Below are 22,608 nucleotides of genomic sequence, written 5' to 3'. Positions count from 1 at the left end.
TGTAAACCACCCCAGAACTTCGAAGTGAAACGTGCATCTCGATCAGAAATAATAGAAACTGGGGCACCATGAAGTCTCACTACCTCATCCACATATAGTTTCCCAAGCACGTCCACTGAGTACTTCATCGACACTGGGAGAAAATGAGCCGACTTTGTCAACCGATCGACAATCACCCATATGGCATCATGACCCTTCTTCGATCTAGGCAATCCGGTCACGAAATCCATAGATATCTGCTCCCACTTCCAAAGAGGAATAGTCAGTGGTTTCAACATGCCAGCTGGTCGTTGATGTTCTGCTTTCACTTGCTGACATGTAAGACACTTCGATACAAAGTCTGCTACATCTTTCTTCATACCGTTCCACCAGAATTGCTTGCAGAGGTCCTTGTACATCTTGTTGTTCCCTGGATGAACGGTATAACGTGATCGATGTGCCTTACGGAGGACCTCCTCCCGAAGATCATCACAATCTGGGACACACAATCTTGCCCCAAACCTCAACCCTCCATCGGGTCCAACTCTCCACTCAGAAGGGCACTTATCAAGCGTATCAACTACAAGATCTGCCAACTTAGCTTGAGAGAGTCCATCCCGCGCCTGACCCTGTATGATCCCCGTGATCAATGTGGGTTGTACCGTGACACTACCAAGGAAGACCCTTGGTTCTCCTTCCGATGGTACCAAATCAAAACTCTGATGCAGTTTCCAGCATGAACCATTCCTGGACCATAAGTGAAGCTACCACCCCTCTCGGTTTTCTGCTCAAGGCATCAGCCACCACATTTGTCTTCCCCGGGTGGTACTCTAATGTGAAGTCATAGTCCTTGAGGAGTTCCATCCATCTCCTCTGCCTCATATTCAGCTCCTTCTGAGAGAACAAGTACTTCAAACTCTTATGATCTGAAAAGAGTTGAAACTTCTCTCCATACAAGTAATGTCTCCAAATCTTCAGGGCAAACACAACCGCCGCAAGCTCTAGGTCGTGTGTCGGATAATTCTTCTCATGAATCTTCAACTGTCTCGAGCCATAAGCAACAACTCCTCCATGCTGCATCAACACACAACCCAAACCTTGGAGCGAAGCATCACTGTAAATGACAAAACCACCACTACTTGAAGGAATCGTCAACACTGGGGCTGTGGTCAATCTGGTCTTTAGTTTACTGAATGCTTCCTCACATGCATCCGTCCACACGAACGGAGTATCTTTCTTGGTCAACTTGGTCAACGAAGATGCAATACTAGAAAACCCCTCAATAAACCTCCTGTAGTATCCTGCCAAACCGAGGAAACTACGTATCTCTGTAGGGTTCTTTGGACGACTCCAATTCTTTACTGCCTCTACCTTTGACGGGTCCACTAGTACTCCATCTTTTGAGACAACATGACCAAGGAATTTGACCTCTTCTTTCCAGAACTCACACTTCTCTAGCTTGGCATACAGCCTCGCCTCCTTCAAGGTCTGCAACACTGTTCTCAGATGCACCACATGTTCTTCTTGTGTCTTGGAGTATATCAGAATGTCATCCACAAACACCACAACAAACTCATCCAAGTACGGGCTAAATACTTGGTTCATCAAACTCATGAAGACAGCTGGTGCATTCGTTAGACCAAATGGCATGACGACAAACTCATAATGTCCATACCGGGTCCTGAAGGCTGTCTTCGATATATCTTCTTCCTTCACTCTGAGTTGATGATAACCGGATCTCAAATCAATCTTAGAGAACACCGTAGCACCTTTGAGCTGATCGAACAAGTCATCAATCCTAGGTAAGGGATACCTATTCTTGATGGTCACCTTGTTCAGCTCTTTGTAGTCCACACATAACCGCAGAGAACCATCTTTCTTCTTCATGAACAAAACAGGTGCTCCCCAAGGTGAAACGCTAGGTCTAATGAACCCTTGGTCTAATAGCTCATCGATCTGCACCTTCAGCTCCTTAAGTTCATTCTGCCCCATTCTATATGGCGCCTTTGACACAGGTGTTGTACCGGGTACTACATCAATGCAGAAATCTAACATTCTTCGAGGAGGTAGCCCCGGTATCTCTTGGAATACTTCACCAAACTCAGATACTACCACAATGTCTGTGATAGTTACTTTCTGATCCACTGACTCCACATGTGCCAAAACTCCTGATCTCATGGCGTTATCAAACTTGAGGCAACGATAACGAAACACTGGCTCTCCGGGTCTATGAAAGGACACTACCATGTCAAAACAATCAATCACAGCATGCTGTGGTCTCAACCAATCAATCCCCAAGATCACATCGTAAGTGTGATCCGGAATCACAATCAACGAAGCAGAGAACTCTCTACTTCCAATCAAAATAGGACAAGCTTTGCAGATTGTCTCTAACTCAAGTGACACTCCAAGGGGTGAAGTGACACATAAGGCGTCCCCAAGAGGTGTAGGAATCAGTCCTAGCATCTCTACTACCGAACTAGCAATGAATGAATGTGATGCTCCCGTATCAAACAATACTCTAGCAAGGTAGTCAAACAGTGATAATGTACCTTCCACTCCAGTGTCTCGCTGGCCCACTGCGAACACTCTAGCTTGGCCCGCTGGTAGCTGTCTCTGCGGCCGTTCCTGTCTACTCGGAAGTGGTCGGGTACAATCTCGAGCTATGTGTCCCACCTGCCCGCACCGGTGGCAGCCTGCTCTCTTCGGTTTCGGACATGCTGAGGCGTAATGTCCCATCTCATTGCAGCCATAACACCTCACTGCTGCTAATGGTCTGACTGGTGCTGCCCTGATAGCTAGGGGTGGTGCCCTTGTCGGGGCCTGATAGTGGGGTCTTGGCCTCTTCCATGACCTATCCTTCGGCCCTGAGTGCTCGCTGCCTGTATAGACTGCCTTGCCTTTTCCCTTTGCATCTCTGTTCCCCACATCACCTGCTTGAGTCTTCTCTGCTTGCTCCAAGCTCATAGCACCCTCAAATATCTGCTCCCTTGAAGTCAGGCAAAGGACTGATATCATGGTCTTGTACTCTTGCTTCAGCCCACGTAGATACTTTTGAGCCAAAGAGGTCGCACTCATAGGCCTGACATACCGGTACAGCTGCGAAAATCGAGCATCATACTCTCTAACGGTCATGTCTCTCTGTACCAGTGCCAGAAACTCAAGCTCCATGTTCTCCTGTACGGAGACTGGAAAGTACTTCTCTCGGAAAAGGGCAGTGAAACCCTCCCATGTGAATGTAGTCACATCAACTGTCTGTCTCATGCTCTTCCACCAGTCTAGAGCATCATCTCTCAGAAAGAAAGTAGCTATCTTTCTCTTCTCAATCGATGTGCACTCTATCATCTCAAAATATGTCTCCATGCCCTCGATCCAATGGTCAGCTACCATATGATCTAGTCCACCATGAAAAGTAGGCGCTGACAGTGCACTGATATCCTTGATCAGCTTCAACACTCGTCCATCATCTCTAACCGCAGCAGCAGGCTCAACCTGCTCTTCCTGTGGAGCAGCCTCCTCATAAAGGTTCTCCACGTTGCGGACTCGACCTGTGGTCCTACCTCGACCTCGGCCTCTCGCCCGTCCTCGGCCCTGTCCTCGGCCCTTATCAGAGTTCATCACCTTCAAAAACGATACACTCAGTCAATACTCAAGAAATCTCGAACTCAGCCAAAACAGATCCAAAGATATTAACATGACATTCCAAAATCAGATGAATCATCGAAGTATCATCACAATACTCCCTAGAGGACCAGACCGTGAGGTATGGCTCCTAAAACACTCTCGCGTACCCGACAACATATCAATACCGAGGAGCATGTGATGGGTGCCCGCCTGCAGTCGGATCATCGCTCCTGGATGGTATAGATAATCGTCAAATACGCACTTAGGCTCTGATACCAACTGTAATGACCCCAAAATTTCGAGCTTAAAAACTCAAAATTTTAAAGTCGTTAAACACAAAATAGTCTCAATGAAATCGAAATCATTTAAGTGCACAGCGGATCATCACTGAGTTCTCAATACAACTCAGAAAACCAATTATTACAACCCAAATTTATAATCCATACATAAAATGGAAATGTAATAATCCTCACAAATCACTCACAAATCACTCACAAATCTCACAAATAAAATCACACCAACTCTCACACACAAATCCACGCTAAAACCTCACCACAAGTAGGATACGAACGACTTCGAGCCTCCGTAGTCGTCGCTCAACCTCCACTAATCAGCACCTGCGGAATTATCCCCTACACCATCGAATTGGTGCACCGGGATTGTAAACACAAACCCGGTAAGCTTATAGCTCGTATGAGTAAAATCAAAATATAATTCGCATATCAAAATATACGAAAAATCACAAATCAACAAATATAAATGCCCTCATGAGTCAATGGACAGCCCATCTGGTTGTCCCAAAAGAATATGAAATGAAAAGCTCATGAGAAAATTAAGTAACCCTTCTGGTTACCCAATTGCATTTATAATACAGGTACCAAGAACGCTGGTACACATCTGTTTCCCCTCTCGTAATACACCGCTGATATTGGATAGCCACCCGCTACCCAACATCCAAAATAAACTGAGTACCCATGAGCAGATAACCACCCGTTACCTCACATGCAGTACTAAGGCAGACAGACTAGAGCTCTAACTGTATCGTAACTTTCGCCCGGCCAAAGGCTAGGTTCCGACTTGCCAAACACGTACAATAATATCACATCATATTGTACCAATCACGTCCGAAGACAAATCAACATTTTAACAATCTCAATGTTAAAAATTCACGTACAATAATCTCACATCATATTGTACAATTCAAATCACATGCTCAATATATTCACAATAAAATCATAACAGTATATTATATAGCAAACTATATATATTCGTACTTATTTACCATTTATACAATACATATATAGTCCGCTATATCTTATACATGTCATATTTCACCACACATGTTCAATACACAAACTTTAGTCATTGAAATGACCATTTCTAATGAATTTATAACAGTATATAATTTAATGAACTATATATATATGTACTTATTACCATTATACAGTATATATGTAATCCACTAAATTGTATACATGTTGTAATTCATTATTAAATACTCTAGCAAAATCTTGAATCACCGCGAGGGTAGATTCGTAAATATGTGAGATTTTACTCACCTTATTGACTTGAGCGTAATTCCACAATTTCCGAATATAATTCATTTTCCTGATTTAACGATCACCTTGAAAAGATAAGAAAAGAATTTAGAATCGTTTCGTAAACCTTTAAATGCCGAAACAGTAATAATCGGTTACTGTTCAGAAATTTTCGGTTTTACGAAGTTACTGTTCAGTGTTACTGTTCACTGTTACTGTTCACTGTTACTATTCACGGTTACTGTACAAATAAGCAATTAATACGTATTTATGTACGTATAAATACTATATACGTATTTATGTACGTATAAATATTATATACGTATTTATGTACGTATGCGTACTGTTTAAATGTAAATACAATCTCAGTAAATAAAATTTACTAAATCACCCTTTTACAAATTACTTTTTACATTTACTGAAAGTAATTATATTTACATTTACCGTACGTAATTAAAATTTACATTTACCGTACACAGTAAATTACCAAAATACCCTTCTGTCAAAACTGTCCACACCGCCGCACGTGGCGGCGCGTGGGGTACACGCGCCACCTCCGACAAGGCGTGCATGGGGCCCACGCTCCGACTCCGACACCGGAGCGTATCACGTCACCTCCGCCCTAAAAACCATCCTCTCCTCCTCCTCCACCTTCCTACGGTCTCCGATCACTCCTAAGCTACACCACGCACCCCCACGCGCCGCCTCTAGGCGGCGGTAACCCTCTCCTCTATTCACCTCCGATTCTCCACAAAAACCTCCACAATTCAATCCAACAACATCACAACTCATTCAATTACACAATCCTTACGTCTATCACGCCGTGGAAGCACCGGAGGATCGCCGACGAGCTTGAACCAGTCGATCTGGGTTCGGTGATGTGCATTGAGTCTCCACGACGGCGAGAGACAGTGCGTCCACCTCGGGGTCGACTACAGGAGGCCGTGCGATGCTCGTTGTGCTGGCGGTGTGGCTCACGGACGTGCAGTGGTGGAGAATCGACGAAGGAGTGAGATCGGTGAGGGAGAGGGAAAGAGAGAAAAGGGGCTCGGGCCGAGAGAGAGAGAGAGAGAGAGAGAGAGAGCGGCGGAATGAAGGGTTTCCGAAAATGGAAACCCTAATTCCTCAATTTTTCCTTTTATACTATTTTCCAAATCGGAAACTAACTTCCGTCATTAATAACTTTTACCGCCGACGTCCGATTAGATCGTGTCACATATCCACAAACTCGTATCGACGAGCTCTACAACTTTTGTGAAGAAAGTTTTCGCAACCGAGCGACGGAATAAAAGTCGATAAATTCGTTCAGAAACGTAACGTTTTCTTATTAAACGTTCTCGGAACATTTCCGTTTCCGTTTTGTAAAGTTTGCAAACAATGAATTTCATTTTAATTGAATTCATAACCTTATAGGATTCAATTCAATTCAAATATTGTTTTAAAAATCTAGGGTTATTACATCCTGGGTCTACAAAAGAACCCACCATGTCAAAACATTCAATCACCGTGTATTGCGGACTCAACCAATCAATTCATATGATCACATCATAGGTGTGATCCGGAATCACGATCAAATAAGCAGAGAACTCTCCACTTCCAATCACAATAGGACAAGCCTTTCATGGTCTCCAATTCGAGGAACACTCCAAACGCGAAATGACACATAAAGAGTTTGTCATAGATGTAGGAGTCAATCCTAACATCTCTTCTACCAAACTATCACTAATGAGTGTCGATATCATCTTCTTCTCTTTCTCAGGGTACTCAATCATCTCAAAGTAGATTCTGATGCCCTCGATCTAGTGGTCCACTACCATAATATCCAGGCCTCTATGAAATAAGACGTTGACAGACGTTTAAAGTCCTTGATCAACTTAACACACGACTATCGTCGTCTCTAACGACAGCAGCAGGGTCAACCTGTTCTGCCCGTGGAGCAGCCTTCTCGTAAAGGTTCTCCACATTGCGGACTCGGCCTACAACCCTACCTCGGCTGCGACCTCTCGTCCGTCTTCGGCCATGTCCATGGCCATTTTCTAATTTCATCACCTTGAAACACCTAATCAATACAGGTGAAGTCTTGAATCTGAACAAATAGATCCAACACGAAACTCCAGAAGAAGGTGAATCATCGAAGTATCATCACGATACTTCCTAGAGGACCAAACCATATGGTATGGCTCCTAACACTCTCGCGTACCCGATGACATATCAATACCGAGGAGCATGTGATGGGTGCCCGCCTGCAGTCGGATCATCGCTCCCGGATGATATTGATAATCACCAAATACGCACTTAGGCTCTGATACCAACTGTAACGACCCTAAAATTTTGAGCATAAAAACTCAAAATATTAAAGTCGTGCAACACTAAAACAATCTCAACGAATCGAAATCGTTTAAAGACACAGAGGATCATTACTGAGTTCACAATACACCTCAGACAACCAAGTATTACAAACCCAATTTATAATTCAACATTTCATAAAATGGAAATGTATTATCCTCACAAGAAAGTCGAACAAAATCCTCACACAAGCTGGAACTAAATATCTTCAAGTCCTTTGAGCGGTCCGTCAATTCCCGCTAATCCACGCCTGCGGAGTATCTACTACACAACGGCGCGTATCACGCCACTGCCTTCCCTAATCTCCTCATTTCTTCCCCCTCTTCCTCCTCCTGCCACCGGCCACATCCATACCCCCTGCCTGACTCCTCACGCTTCGCCTAAAGAGGCGGTTTCCCCCTATTCCTCCTCCTCCCCCGATCTCCTCCGATCCTCCAAAATTAAATCCAAAAACTCACAAACAACATCACAACCACACCAAATCAATCAACCCTTACCTCATGAGAGCGTAGAACCACCAAGAAGACCATCGTAGGCGCTTGCAAGAACAGCGGAGTCAAATTGAGTAGAGGAGTATAACGATCGGCGAGTCGAGCTCCTCTTCTGTCGTTGATGGCTCTGGAGGCAAGGTGAGAAGAAGGCAAGCTATCCTCCGAGCGCGTGTATCGCCGGGGATGGAAACTGGTGGCGTCGTGTTATAGGTTGACGGGGTGCGTCAGCGCGGCGAACGACGACGGAAGGGAACACGATCTTCTCAGGATTTGACGAGGAGGACCGTGCGAGTCTTTTGAGCGAGGCGGTGTGTGACACGGACGGCGGATTGGCGAGATCGCCAGCGAAGACAATGAGGAAGGGAGAGAGCTCGGGGTGGAAGGGAGAGAAGGAAGAAAAGAAAAGAGGGAGGCGCGGGGTGGGTTTCCTGAAATGGAAACCCTAGCTCCTTTAATTTTCTATTTATACCCATTTCCAAAATCGGAAACGAACTTCCGTCGTTAATAACTTTTACGTACGATGTCCGATTCGAACGCGTGACGCGTCCACGAACTCGTATCGATGAGCTCTACGACTTTCATGAAGGAAGTTTTCACAAACGATCGACGGAGTAAAAATTGATTTTTACGTCGCGGAAACGTAACGTTTTTCTAAATAAACGTTTCAATAACGTTTCCGTTTTCGATTTACCGTTTCGCTAAGCAAAAAAAATTCATTAAAATAAATTTCACAAATTGATGAACTTAAACCAATACAACATTCGCTCCGAAAAATCGGGTTATTACATAGGGCCTCACCTAAATTGCATGAAATCAAGTTTAACAATACTTAGGGTAGAAATCAAGCAAGATTATATTTAAGCACCAAATCTTTGTTGAAGATATCCTTCACGGTGACGTCACTCACCATGGGGTACATGTCAATTTTCAGAATTTCCCACTTTAATTAACACAAACCGAACCTACTTAGGGCATGATTCGATTTGTATCAATATGGATGGTGAAGATAGAACTCAAATACAATCTTAGAGACTGTATTCAAGCACTAAATTCGTATGCACATATCTGAAAATTATCTAAGAGCAAGTAAAAAAAGAGTAGAACACAACAATAGAAATACAAACTTCAATAATTATAAGAACATAGATTCGGCATAGTCTCAAAAACATATCAAATACAATCAGAAAAATTATAAAACAAATAAAAAACCAATACAAATAATTGTAGATTAACACAAATAAACGAAGCCATGGAGATGAGTTGCGAGAATCACACGTTGTAGGAACCTTAGAGGTACAGTTGCAATAGGTGAAACTCGGTGGAGATGATGATGGTTTGGGGTGGACGACTTGGCTGATTTGTGAGGGACGTTTATGGTGGTGTTTTGGTAGAGTTTTGACTCTTGAATGCTAAGGAGAAGTGATGATTTTTTTGTGTGAATGATGTGTTATTTATAGAAGAGTTTTAGCTCCTTGAATATTATAACTTGGACTTTTTCTCCTCAATTTCGTTCACTTATTTTTGTCATTGATGGGTGCAATCTCCTTTGATAAATTCATTCTTTTTCTCCTTTTTAGGTCTCTCATTCTTCCTCTCTTGCATTATCTCTTTCTATTTACTTAATCTCTCCTTTATCTCTTCTTATTTTTTCTTTCTCTCTTTTTCTTTCACTTATTTTTGTCATTGGTGGGTGCAATCACCTTTGATAAATTCCTTCTTTTTCTCCTTTTTAGGTGTCTCATTCTTTCTCTCTTGCATTATCTCTTTTTATTTACTTAATCCCTCATTTATCTCTTTATTTTTATTTCTCTCTTTTTCTTTCACTTATTTTTGTCGTTGGTGGGTGCAATCTCTTTTGATCAATTCCCTCTTTTTTCCCTTTTTTAGGTGTCTCAATTTTTCTTTATTTTCCTCATTTGCTTGACTTTTCCTCTATTTTTTTCCTTCATTGTAGCTACACAATCTCATCTTTTATAATCTGAAAATAATAAAAGACAAGATAATTCATATAAAAAGATCAAGGAAGTTACTAGAATTGGAGAGTAAGATTAGGAAAGTTACAGAATAAGCGTTTTAGTTCAAGTAGGACTTTCCTAAATAGTACGTTTCCTAGTTTAAAAATGACTCCTAATACAAATAGGATTCTCAAATTATCACAAATAAGACTCCTAATTTAACTAGGTTTCCTAGTTACACAAGGAATCATACTCTAAATAGGACTCTCGACAATTTCTGTGCTTTTCAACTTGTTTTAGCACCAAAATACAACCAACGCCACCATAAACTCTTAACTCGACTACATGACTTAATAATATATCAATAAGAGCTAAGCAAAGTACAACTGGAGGTAAAAACATGTTAAGAACGTTGCACAAAATGCTCATATCTGTAACAAACTGCCGTAATTAAGAAAGATTGATTAGTATGTATAAGGTAACTATTATTAAAGAATGATACTTGTTTTTATAAAAAGAAATGACGTCTCTCCGTTGATAATGTATTGTATGACTCAACAGGGATGATGCGAAGCTTATCAAGGATATTGTAGAAGATATTTTTGAGAAGTTGACCCAAAACTCAGCAAGTGAAACCGTAGACTTGGTTGGAATGGATTCACACATAAGTGGAATGAATTTGTTGTTATGTCCAGGGGTAAATGATTTTCGCATTGTAGGAATATGGGGAATGGGCGGCATCGGAAAGTCAACCATTGCTAGAGCTATTTATGAGAATATTGCTCGTCAATTTCAACACTGTTGCTTTCTTGAAAATGTCAGGGAAGGCTTCTTGAAAAACGGTGAAATATATATGAAAGAAGAACTTCTGTGTAGAATCTTGAAGGAAGGAAAGGTTCATCCAATGCATTTCAATATGACAATGGAAAGACTAGGTAAGAAGAAAGTTCTTCTTGTTCTAGATGATGTAGACAATATAAACCAAATTGAAACTTTACTTGGAAATAAACCTTCATTTGGCGGTGAGAGCAGAGTAATCATAACAACTAGAAATAAGCACTTACTAGGTGGTTATGCGGTATACGAGCCCAGGTCACTCAGTGATGATAGGGCTCTTGAACTCTTTAGGCAGTATGCTTTTAGAGCAAAAGAACCCACTGGGGAGTACGATCATTTGTCAAGCTGTGTCATAAGATATGCTCATGGTTTGCCCCTAGCACTTAAAGTTTTGGGAGCTTCTCTTGATGGGAAAAGTGTACGAGAATGGGAAGATGAATTGCAAAAGATAAAGAAAATCCAGCACACTGGAATTCATGGTGTGCTTAGAATAAGCTTTGATGGACTAGATAATTCACAGAAAAACATCTTTCTAGACATTGCTTGTTTTTTCAAAGGAATGAACAAAGACCATGTAACGAAGTTTTTGGAGTACTGTGGCTTCTTTCCACATAGTGGACTACGAGTGTTAGTTGACAGAGCTCTCATAAGTATATCCTCTGATGATACCCTCGAGATGCATGATTTACTTCAGGAGATGGGTCGAGAAATAGGGACACTCAGCAGAATATGCAGTTATGAAGATGTTGATCGCGTGCTAACTCAAAATACGGTGAGCACATCATTCTTTACATATCATTATACTTATGTCGAAATCTGTCTAACTTTTTGAAAAACAAAAATTTATTTCTAATCTCAAATATGGATCGCTTGTGGTCTCACCCTCAGTCACTTTCATCTTGGTTACACAGGCTACAGAAGAAATTGAAGGTATGACCCTAGACTTGTCCAGCTCAAACGAGCTGCACTTAAATGCTGAAGCCTTTCTTAGCATGAGGAAACTAAGATTACTTCAGATTCATGATCATAACAATCACATTGACCTTGATGGCGATTTTTTTGAGCGGTGCTTACACTCTGACTGCAAACAACACGTGAATAATGGGGAGTTAAAGTTTCTTTCCCATGAGTTGAGGGTTCTTATTTGGCATGGATGCCCTTTGAAGTCTTTGCCTTTTAATTACGAACCGAAGAATCTTCTTTACCTTGACATGTCTACTAGTCACATTGAACAACTCTGGGAAGGAACCAAGGTACGCGAAGATGAAAATTATTAATTTCTCTTTTGAGCGTTCGTTAGGTTTCTCTGTTACCTTTTCTTTGACATATATATGTTTTCTTGGATATTTTGACAGCCTATGGAAAATGTGAGATGCATGAATTTAAGTCACTCACAATGCTTTGCCAAAACCCCAGACTTCTCCAAGGCAAAAAATCTTGAGAAACTGAATCTTAAAGACTGCATAAGTTTATCGGAGGTCCATCCGTCCCTTTCAGCTCTTAAAAACCTAGTTCACTTGAACCTAAATGGCTGCATAGAACTGAAGAGGCTCGCCAGAAGCATTCATATGGAATCTCTTCAGATTCTTAATCTCTCTGGCTGCTCAAATCTTGAAAAGTTTCCAGAAATTTCTGGAGTTATGAAGGAGCTATGGGATCTTCGACTAGATGGGACTGCAATTGAGAAACTTCCCTCATCAATCAATAAACTTACAGGGCTTTTTTTTTTGGCCCTTACAGGATGCATACGACTTAGGAGTCTTCCAAGAATCATTCAAATGAAATCTCTTCGACTCCTTGATCTTTCTGGTTGCTCACATCTTGAGGACTTTCCAGAGATTTCAGAAGATATGACGGAGCTCTCAGCTCTTTATTTAGATGAGACTGCAATTAAAGAGCTGCCATCATCTATTGAATTTCTTCATGGGCTTGCAACACTGAGCATGACAAACTGCAGAAGTCTTATTTGTCTTCCAGACAAGATTTGTAATTTGTCATACCTACAAGAGCTAAGCCTGGCTGGTTGCACTAAACTCTCCAACTTGCCTGAGAACTTGGGGAATATAGCATTCTTGAGGGCTCTTGATATAAAAGGAAGTGGTATTCAACAACTGCCATTCTCTATCTTACGTTTGAGCAGGCTTGATCCATCATTATCATGCAATGGATGTAAACAAATGATGGCACCGTTTTCATCATGGCCGCCGTTGATAAAATCAGAGTGCAGAAACTCTGTTGTGGTGCATCTTGATTTGAGTGACTGCAACCTGTTGGAATTATCAGATTGTATTTCTCATATCTCTACTTTGGTATCGCTAAAGTTGAGCCGAAACAATATGGAAAGCATACCTGCAACAATGAAAATGCTTCAACGTTTGACAGATCTTGATTTAGAAGGCTGCAACAGACTGAAATCAATACCAGAGCTCCCATCAAGTATATGTTATATAGATGCGCATAATTGCACGGCTTTGGAAATAGTTTCCCCAGTAAATCTTCAGAACGAAGATACATTTTGCCTCACATTTTCTAATTGTTTGCGGCTGTGGAGACAAAATCCATTTATAGAAATTGTGGAAACTCATTTTCAGCAGCAGGTACTCTATCTCTCTCTCTCTCGCTCTCTCTCCCTCTCTGATACTTATATTTAATCCGATCGTTAAGAGTGTTCCTTCAACATTCAACATACAGGATGCTCGACTGAAACATCTTTTCGGAGGTATGCACCTACCCAAAAGTCAAATTGCCCATTGGTTCAACTCTCTTCGCAAGGGACTATTAGTAACTCTTCCCGGAAGTGAAATTCCCGATTGGTTCAACCATCAGTGCATGGGATCTTCTGTAACTGTACGGCTACCACCAAATTGGTCATTTGACAAATTAATGGGGATTGCCATTTGTGCTGTGAGTAATAAGTGTGCTCATAATATTGTATCCCTTCAATCTTCTTTATGTTTCTGTACCTTCAAAGGAAATCATGGTCAGCGCAGTTTCAAGTTTCCGTTCCTCCATGAGCGATTCAGAACCGACAGATTCCTTGATTCAGATCACATGTTCCTGCGGTATAAAACTGGTCCAATCCCAGTTGATTGGTACAGTGATGACCGCTACTACACTGAGGTTAGATTTAGAATTATGCTAGACAAAGAAGGCTCCAGAAATGATTTCAAGACACTGAAAGCATGTAGTTACATCATTAGCTGCGGGGTTCGTTTCTTTGATGTCAATCATGAGGAATTGGAATATCTAGGTACGCCTTCACCCGGATTAATACCGACAACTGCAGAGCCGGATCCGCAGATGAAAATTAGTGATTATTGAATTTGAAAGAAAGGATGTACGTAGAAGACTGATCCGGGGAAGGTGCATGCAGAGAGAGAGAGAGAGAGATTTGTTGGCTACGTGCACGATGACTTGAGAGAAAGGCACAGAAAAGAAACGGTGTCTCTGGCACCAGAAGCGGAACATCTAGCTACTCATATATCCACATTAAGTCTCGTCATGGTATTCTTCTCTACTGTATATCCACATTAATTTCCAGCCATAGTTTCATTTGCAACTACAGCATATGTTTTGATTTCGGTTAATAATTAAGCTATTATATCTTTTGATTTTGTTATTATTCTTTACTTCACGTACCTTAGGGTTTAGGGTTTAGCGTGAAGGGGAGTGAGAGCAAATGAAGTTACGCGCGCATAATATACTAATGAAGTGATGTTGTAAGGAAGAAAAGATGCATGAATGGATGAAGCGAGTTATATGATCAGGAAAATGAAGGAAGAAAGGATGACGGCTTTGCTCCTTCTCTTGTCACTTACAATACTTTGATTAGTGGGTATTGCGAAGCGGGGAAAATGAGAGAGGCATTTATGATGATGGATGTGTACCCCGAATTTTCGGGTTTGCTTCATATAAATTATTTTAGGTTATTAAACTTGGAATTTTGAATAAAATCGCATTTTTTATTTTTCTCGTCGATGTAGACGAAATGAAACTGGCTTCGGAAATTTAAATTGAAAAACGTTACGTTTTCTGTGACTTGAGAGTCGACTTTTATTCCGTCTCTGAAAACTTCCTTCACGAAAGTTGTAGATCTCATCGATACGAGTTCATGGACATGTCACGCACCTTAATCAAACGTCATATGTGAAAATTATTATCGATGGAAATTGTTTTCCGAATTTGAAAATTTATAAAAGTGTTCCAGGAGAATTACTATTCTACCCTTGTGTGTGTCTTAGCCTAATAGGTTTCCTATTAGGAGATAGATTAGCATCTCCGTAATAGATTAGGACTCCGAATCCTACGGGATTGTGGTTTTGTAATGCCTATATATAGGCCCCCATATCATTCAATAATACACAATTATTTCATCCTGAAACACGTTATCAACACGTTGCTCTAAAACCCTGAACTTTTAGAGCCCTAGAAATGTTTTCTCTTCTCCACCGCCGGCCGCCATCGTCTCCGGCTGTAATAACCCTCATTTTTTTTTCTTCAAATAATACTTTAGTTTGATTTGAATTCTATAAAATTATGAAATTTAATTAGAATGAGTGTGATTGGTTGTGACGTTATGAAACGAGAAACGGGAACGTTCTCAGAACGTTTAATTCGAAAAACGTTACGTTTTCACAACGTATATATCGACTTTTATTCCGTCCATCGTTTGCGAAAACTTTCTTCACGAAAGTTGTAGAGCTCGTCGATACGAGTTCGTGAGTATGTGACGCGTTCGAATCGGACAACGTACGTAAAAGTTATTAACGTCGGAAGTTAGTTTCCGATTTGGAAACTAGTATAAATAGAGTGTTTTGTGATTAGGGTCTTCCATATTTGGAAACGCTCTCTCTCTCCTCACTCTCTCCGCCTCCCTCTCTTCTTCCCCCCGATTTTTTCTCCTTCCTTCAGAAAAATTGCCTCCGTGCGATCCGCCTTCCTAGGCCGCCGTGTCGCACACCGTCGACCCAGAGAGCACCGCGCGGCCCTTCTTAGTCGACCCCAAGGTCGACGCACCCACACACGCAGCGCCGGAGCTCCACCAACGACGTCGAGGTTCTGCGATTCCACCGAAAACATCTCGAGCTCTCCGGCGACGATCCAACGATCCAAGAGCTTGATTGAGGTGAGGGATAGCCTAGGATGTTTGTTGTGATGCCTTGTTGTGATTTTTGTGGTTGTTGGATTTGTACTGGAGGAGATCGGAGGATGAGGTTTTGGGGGAGATGCCGCCGCCTTAGGCGGCGCGTGTGGGCGTGTGGAGGGGGCTAGGCACAGCATGAGGCCGTGGGAAGGAAGTGGGAAAGAAAACGGAGGTTTTAGGGGGCGGCGGTGGCGTGCTACGTGCCATTCCTGGGCCCGGCGCGTGTGCCCCACGCGCGGCCTACCGGCGGGTGGCGCGTGTACCCCACGCGCCGCCACGTGCGGCGGTGTGAACAGTGATTCTGAGAAGGGTATTTTGGTAATTTACTTACGTACGGTAAATGTAAATGTAAATTTTATTTACGTACGGTAAATGTAAATTAAATTTTACGTACGGTAAATGTAAATATAAATTACTTTCAGTAATTGTAAAAAGTAATTTTGTAAAAGGTAATTTAGTAAATTTTATTTACTGAGATTGTATTTACATTTGAATAGTATGTATACGTATAGAAATATGTAAACAGTATGTATGCGTACAGAAATACGTAAATAGTATATATACGTACAGAAATACGTATTAATTGTGTATTTGTACAGTAATACATGAACAGTGCTGTGAATAGTAAACTGTGAATAGTAATAGTGAACAGTAGATTCGTAGAACCAAAAATTGCTGAACAGTAACCGAGTATTACTGTTTCGGCATTTAAAGGTTTACGAAACGTTTCTAAATTCTTTTCTTATCTTTTCAAGGTGATATATAAAGCAAGGAAAATAATTATCTTCGGAAATTGTGGAATTACGCTCGACTCGTTAAGGTGAGTAAAATCTCACATAAGTACGAATCTATCCTCGCGGTGATTCAATATTTTGCAAGAGTATTTAATAATGAATGACAAACATGTATACAATATAGTGGATTACATATATACTGTATAAATGGTAATAAGTACATATATATATAATTCATTATATTATATACTGTTATTAATTCATTAGAAATAGTCATTTCAATGACGAGAAATTGTGTATTGAGTATGTGTTTGTGAAATATGACATGTATAGGATATAGTGGACTATATATATATTGTATAAATGGTAAATAAGTACGAATATATATAGTTTGCTATATAATATACTATTATGATGTTTATTGTGATAATATCGAGCATAATTTTGAAACGTACAATATGATGTGTGATTATTGTACGTGATTTTAACACGGAAATTGTTAAAATATGTGATTTGTCTTCGGACGTGATGTTTGTACAATATGATGTGAGATTATTGTACATGTTTGGCAAGTCGGAACCTAGCCTTTGGCCGGGCGAAAGTTACGATACAGTTAGAGCTCTAGTCTGTCCGCCATAGTACTACATGGGAGGTAACGGGTGGTTATCTGCTCATGAGTACTCAGATTGTTTTGGATGTTGGGTAGCGGGTGGTTACCCAATGTCAGCGTAGTACTGCATGTGAGGTAACGGGTGGTTATCTGCTCATGGGTACTCAGATTGTTTTGGATGTTGGGTAGCAGGTGACTATCCAATATCGTCGGTGTATTACGAGAGGGGTAACGGATGTGTACTAGCGTTCTTGGTACCCGTATTATAAATGCATTTGGGTAACCAGAAGGGTTACTTAATTTCTCATGAGCGTTTTATTTCACATTTCTTTGGGACAACCAGATGGGCCGTCCATTGACTCATGAGGGCATTTATATTTGTTGATTTGTGATTTTTCCTATATATTGATATGCGAATTATATTTTCATTTTACTCATACGAGCTATCAGCTTACCGGGTTTGTGTTTACAATTCCGGTGCACCAATTCGATGGTGTAGGGAATAATTCCGCAGGTGTTGATTAGCGGAGATTGAGTGCCGACTCCGGAGACTCAAAGTCGTTCGTATCCTGTTTGTGGTGAGATTTCTAGCGTGGATTTGTGTGTGAGAATTGGAGTGAATTTATTTGTGAGCTTTGTGAGAGATATTGAGGATTATTACATTTCCATTTTATGTAATGTCGAATTATAAATTTTGGTTTGTAATAATCGGTTTGACTGAGTTGTATTTGGAACTCAGAGATGATCCGCTGTGGCATTTCAACTAATTTCGATTCGTTGAGATTGTTTTGATGTTTAACGACTCTGAAATTTTGAGTTTTCAGGCTTGAAATTTTAGGGTCGTTACACCGGCCTCCGGCATCTCCTCGTCGGCGCAGCCCCTGCACGCACGCACGCAGCCCCGCACGCAGCCCTGCACGCTGCCCCTGCATCACCCCTGCAGCCCCCGCATCGCAGCCCCTGCAGGCCCTGCTCGCTGCCCCTGCACGCACGCACGCAACCCCGCATGCAGCCCTGTACGCTGCCCCTGCATCACTCCTGCAGCCCCCGCATCGCAGCCGCATGCAGCCCTGCACGCACGCTCACGACACCTGCAGCCCCGCTCGCGACCCCTGCAGCCCCTGCATCCTGCCATGCTACCCCTGCACGCAGCCCCGCAGGGTCTCTTCTGCATTCGCTCCGCAAAAATATCTTTTTGCCCCGCAAGACCCCGCATCAGAGGATTCAATATTGCTCCTCCCGCATATCTACGCAAGAAACGCGAACTGCACAAGCAAACTCTTCGCTCGAGAGAAGTTACTCCCGTCTTCTCTACCCTTTTAGGCCTATGGCCTGACGAGCCCGATAGCCTTTTGGGCCTTTAAACTATTTCTCGTTTTTCCTTGTTCTTTTCCTATTGCTTATTAAATCGTTTATTTGCACGCTTTCGTTTTCTAACTATGTTTCACGTGCTTGCATAGGAAAAGTGATCACTCGTCGTACTATGGTGATGACATTCATGCCGAGATGGACGATACTTTTGTCATCTACATACGATTTCGATCGTATCCTCTCAAGATTTTTATGTCATCGGACGAAGATCGAAAAGGAATTCATCAAGCAACTTCATGCATGACGATCGATTTGCAGTGCAATTTAATTATATGCGGTCTATTTGGCAGACCAACAAGTATGTTTTTCTTAAAGTTGCTGCTTTTGAAGATATATGTATAAATTATCGGGCGCTATTAGCCTTTTTCATGTCTTCTTTTCCGGCCTTTCTTATAATGCCGATGAGACCAAAGAGGGATATGATTCCCCTCTTGGTTGACGTTTTTCGTGTGACGGTCCTGGGGGAGTCACGTTATTATTTAAAAAAGAAGATATCGATTTCGTGTGGTCGCCTGAGTGCACCGCTGTTTTGGGTGCGATCATGAGAATCACCGATATGCATCGATTATTTTGTGACCATATACATCACAACCCTTCTAATTCTGGTTACATACTTTAATAGTTTCGATTATTCGAAACCTATACAACCCTCGTTTCTTATGGATGCGTCGTCATCGCGACTGTTCTTTGAATGTTTGAGTTTTCTTAAACTCATATCTATAAACGATAATCCCAAGGTCTACGTACTCATTTATTTGAGTTGATTCATTACTCTGATGCAGCACTATTTGCTGACAAAAGATCCCAAAAACAACGAATTCTATGGGACACACTTAAAGTGTTTTAATGAACGTCTATGACGTTGTATTATCAGAGTTGACCTTGATGCATACTCCACATCCAAGAAACGCATGCCATTTTTGGCACCTTTATCTATTTCCAGAGGGAATTTTGGAGATGGAAAAGTAACATTCTTCCATTCTCAAGTAAGCAAACATTTTGAGCCTCAGGCTAAGGCTCCTCCGATCCGATATGCAAGATTTTGTTGCTACGGACTTTTGATTAGTCAATCTATTTTGACTATGTCTTCTGCTTACTATTTTTCAAGTATGACGTTGGCATTGCCATGATTATTACTCGACGTTGTCATGCTGTTTGGTTTGACAAATGCACCTACTGTCTTTATGAGTTTGATGAACAAATATCTAGCCCGTACTTGGATGAGTTTGTAGTAGTGTTTGTGGATGACATCCTCATATACTCCAAGTCCCAAGAGGAGCATGTGGTACATCTGAAAATTGTGCTGCAAACTCTAAAGGAAGCAAGATTGTATGCCAAGCTTGAGAAGTGTGAGTTTTGGAAGGAAGAAGTTAAGTTCCTTGGTCATGTAGTCTCAAAGGATGCGCATTAGTAGACCCATCAAAAGTGGAGGCAATGAAGAGTTGGAGTCGTCCAAAGACCCCTATAGAGATTCGTAGTTTCTTTCGTTTGGCAGGTTACTACCGGAGATTCATTGAAAGGTTTTCTAGTATTGCATCACCTTTGACCAAGTTGACCTGGAAAGATGTTTAGTTTGTGTGTCCAAAAACATGTGAGGAGGCCTTCAACAAACTAAAGACTAGTTTGACTACGGCTCCAGTGTTGCCAATAGTGGGGGTGGTTATGTCATTTATAGCGATGCTTCGCATCAAGGCTTAGGGTGTGTGTTGATTCAGCATGGAGGTGTGGTTGTTTAATAATTCGAATTTTCAGGTTCAAATTGTATGAATTCTTGGAAATTATTAAACTTGGAAACTGATTAAATCGCATTTTTTCGCTTTAATCGACGATGTCAAACGAAACGAAACTGAAGTTAAAAGTTAAAAACGTTACGTTTATGCAACACGGAATTCGATTTTTACTTCGTCGCTCATTTCCGAAAACTTCATTCAAAGAAGTTGTAGAGCTCGTTTATACGAGTTCGTGGACATGTCACGCACTTTAATCGGATATCGTATGTGAAAGTTATTATCGACGGAAGTTGGTTTATGATTTTGGAAATTGTATAAAAGGAAATTTTTGGAAACCCTAGTTTCCAAAAATAGAAACCCTCTCACCCCTCCCCCCAGCCTTTCCTCTCTCTCTCCCTCCCCCTCACCTCTCGCCGGTGATCTCCTTCTACCGGTCACCGTGCACGACACCGCCGGTGTCATTGGGACCGCACGGCCACGACGCGTCGACCGGTGGTGACGGCGACGCACCCCAGGCAGAGATCCAGCAGCGCCAACGAAGCACAGCCTCGGCTCCTCAGCTCTGTCGTTCTCGACTTCACCGGCATCGTAGGAGCTCGGGGTCACGACGGGGAGCCCTCCCTCTTCCTCCTCGACGCGATTCCACTTGCGGTGAAGGTCGAATCGAGCTGCAACTCCGTCGACCTCCAAATTCTAATCCAAGACCTTGTGGCGGCAATTGCAGCCGCGTTCGCCCAGTATAGGGCGAATTGAAGGTATAGTCGTTAACCCCTCCTAATGGTCTTCATTTTTCATATTGGGTGTTTGTTGTTTTGTGGAGTTTTGATCGAAGGTGGTGGTAGAGCGCGTGTCGCCATCTATGGTGGCGCGTGGGAGTAGCAGGATGTGGTAGGGGACCGGTTGATGACCGGGGACGGCATGGGGAGTGAATGGTTTGAGTTTGGAGAGCTGCTTGTGAGGTCACCGGAGGTGGCGCGTGAACATAAATTTCCAAACAGTAAATTTTTGTAAAAAGTAATTTATGTACAGTAAATATAAAAAGTAATTTCTGTACAGTAAAAATGTAATAGTAATTTCTGTACGGTAAATTGTAAAAGTGATTTGTGAGCAGTAAATGTAAAATTAAATTATGTACAGTAATTATAAAAGTAATTTTCTGAAATAGTAAATCGGTGATTAGTATTTACTGGAACAGTAATTATAATGAAACAGTACATTGGTACAGTAATACGTAAACAGTTTGTACATGAACAATAATACGTGAATAGTATTTACTTAAAAACCGTAAATTGCTTAACAGTAAACAATAATATTGATTCGGCATTTGAGATTTTACGTAACGTTTCTAACCACTTTTTATACAACTAGGTGATCGACAAAACAAGTAAAGGATTTGCTTTCGGTATTGTGGAAATTACGCTCAGGAAAATAAGGTGAGTAAAATCTCACTATGACGAGTCTACCCTTAGCGGTGATTCATAATTACGCTTTATTTTAAAAGACCGAACTATGATATGTATATGATATAGTGGGTTGTGTATGTGTATAAATGGTAAAAACGATACATATATATGGGTTGCTATTATATACTGTCATATTCTTATTTCCAAATGAGTTTATTTACAGCACTAATATTTATTTTATTTGAGGATGAGTCGCTTGGTTTTTGTACAATAACATGTGAGGATTGTATTGTACGTGGTTTTAACTTGAGTTATGTTAAAACATTTTTCTGTCTTCAGACGTGATGGCATATCGGAACATAGCCTTAGTCGGGTGACAGTTACGATTCAGTTAGAGCTCTAGTCTGTCTGCCGGTGTACTGCATGAGGGATAACATATGAGTTACATGCTTATGAGTACCCATATTTTTGGGATATTGGGTAACATATGGGTTGCCCAATGTCCGACGGCGTACTGCATGAGGGGTAACAGATGAGTACCTTGATCTCATGAGTACCCGTATTATAGATGTATTTGGGTAAACATATGGGTTGCCCAATTTCTCATGAGCACTTATGAGCACTTATATTTTCAGATATTATTGGACATCCAGATGGGTCGTCCTATGAGTCATGAGTGCATTTATAATTAAATGTTTTCAGTATTTTTCTCTTGTATTACTATGCGTGTTATACTGTTGTTTTACTCATATGAGCTGCGAAGCTTACTGGGTTTGTGTATATAATCCCAGTGCCCCTATTCGATGGTGTAGAAGATAATTCTCCAGGTGTGGATTAGCAGAATTGG

General features: G+C 41.4%; 2 protein-coding genes across 2 annotated transcripts in view; one reads left to right on the top strand and one right to left on the bottom strand.

Annotated features, from left to right (window-relative positions):
- The window catches only part of LOC126803506 (disease resistance protein RPV1-like), a 32,823-nt gene extending 18,442 nt beyond the window's left edge, over positions 1-14,381 (top strand). The window contains exons 2-5 of the mRNA XM_050531303.1: positions 10,495-11,542; positions 11,682-12,023; positions 12,126-13,367; positions 13,462-14,381. Of these exons, the coding sequence (XP_050387260.1) occupies positions 10,495-11,542; positions 11,682-12,023; positions 12,126-13,367; positions 13,462-14,091 (3,262 nt within the window). The 3' untranslated portion in view covers positions 14,092-14,381. The remainder of the gene's footprint in view (positions 1-10,494; positions 11,543-11,681; positions 12,024-12,125; positions 13,368-13,461) is intronic.
- LOC126802949 (uncharacterized) overlaps positions 1-22,608 on the bottom strand; it is a 358,993-nt gene that overhangs the window by 300,107 nt on the left and 36,278 nt on the right. The gene's annotated exons all lie outside the window — the stretch shown is intronic.

Source organism: Argentina anserina, chromosome 7, assembly GCF_933775445.1.
Source record: "Argentina anserina chromosome 7, drPotAnse1.1, whole genome shotgun sequence".
NCBI lineage: Eukaryota > Viridiplantae > Streptophyta > Magnoliopsida > Rosales > Rosaceae > Argentina > Argentina anserina.
This window is presented reverse-complemented; position numbering and strand designations above follow the sequence as displayed.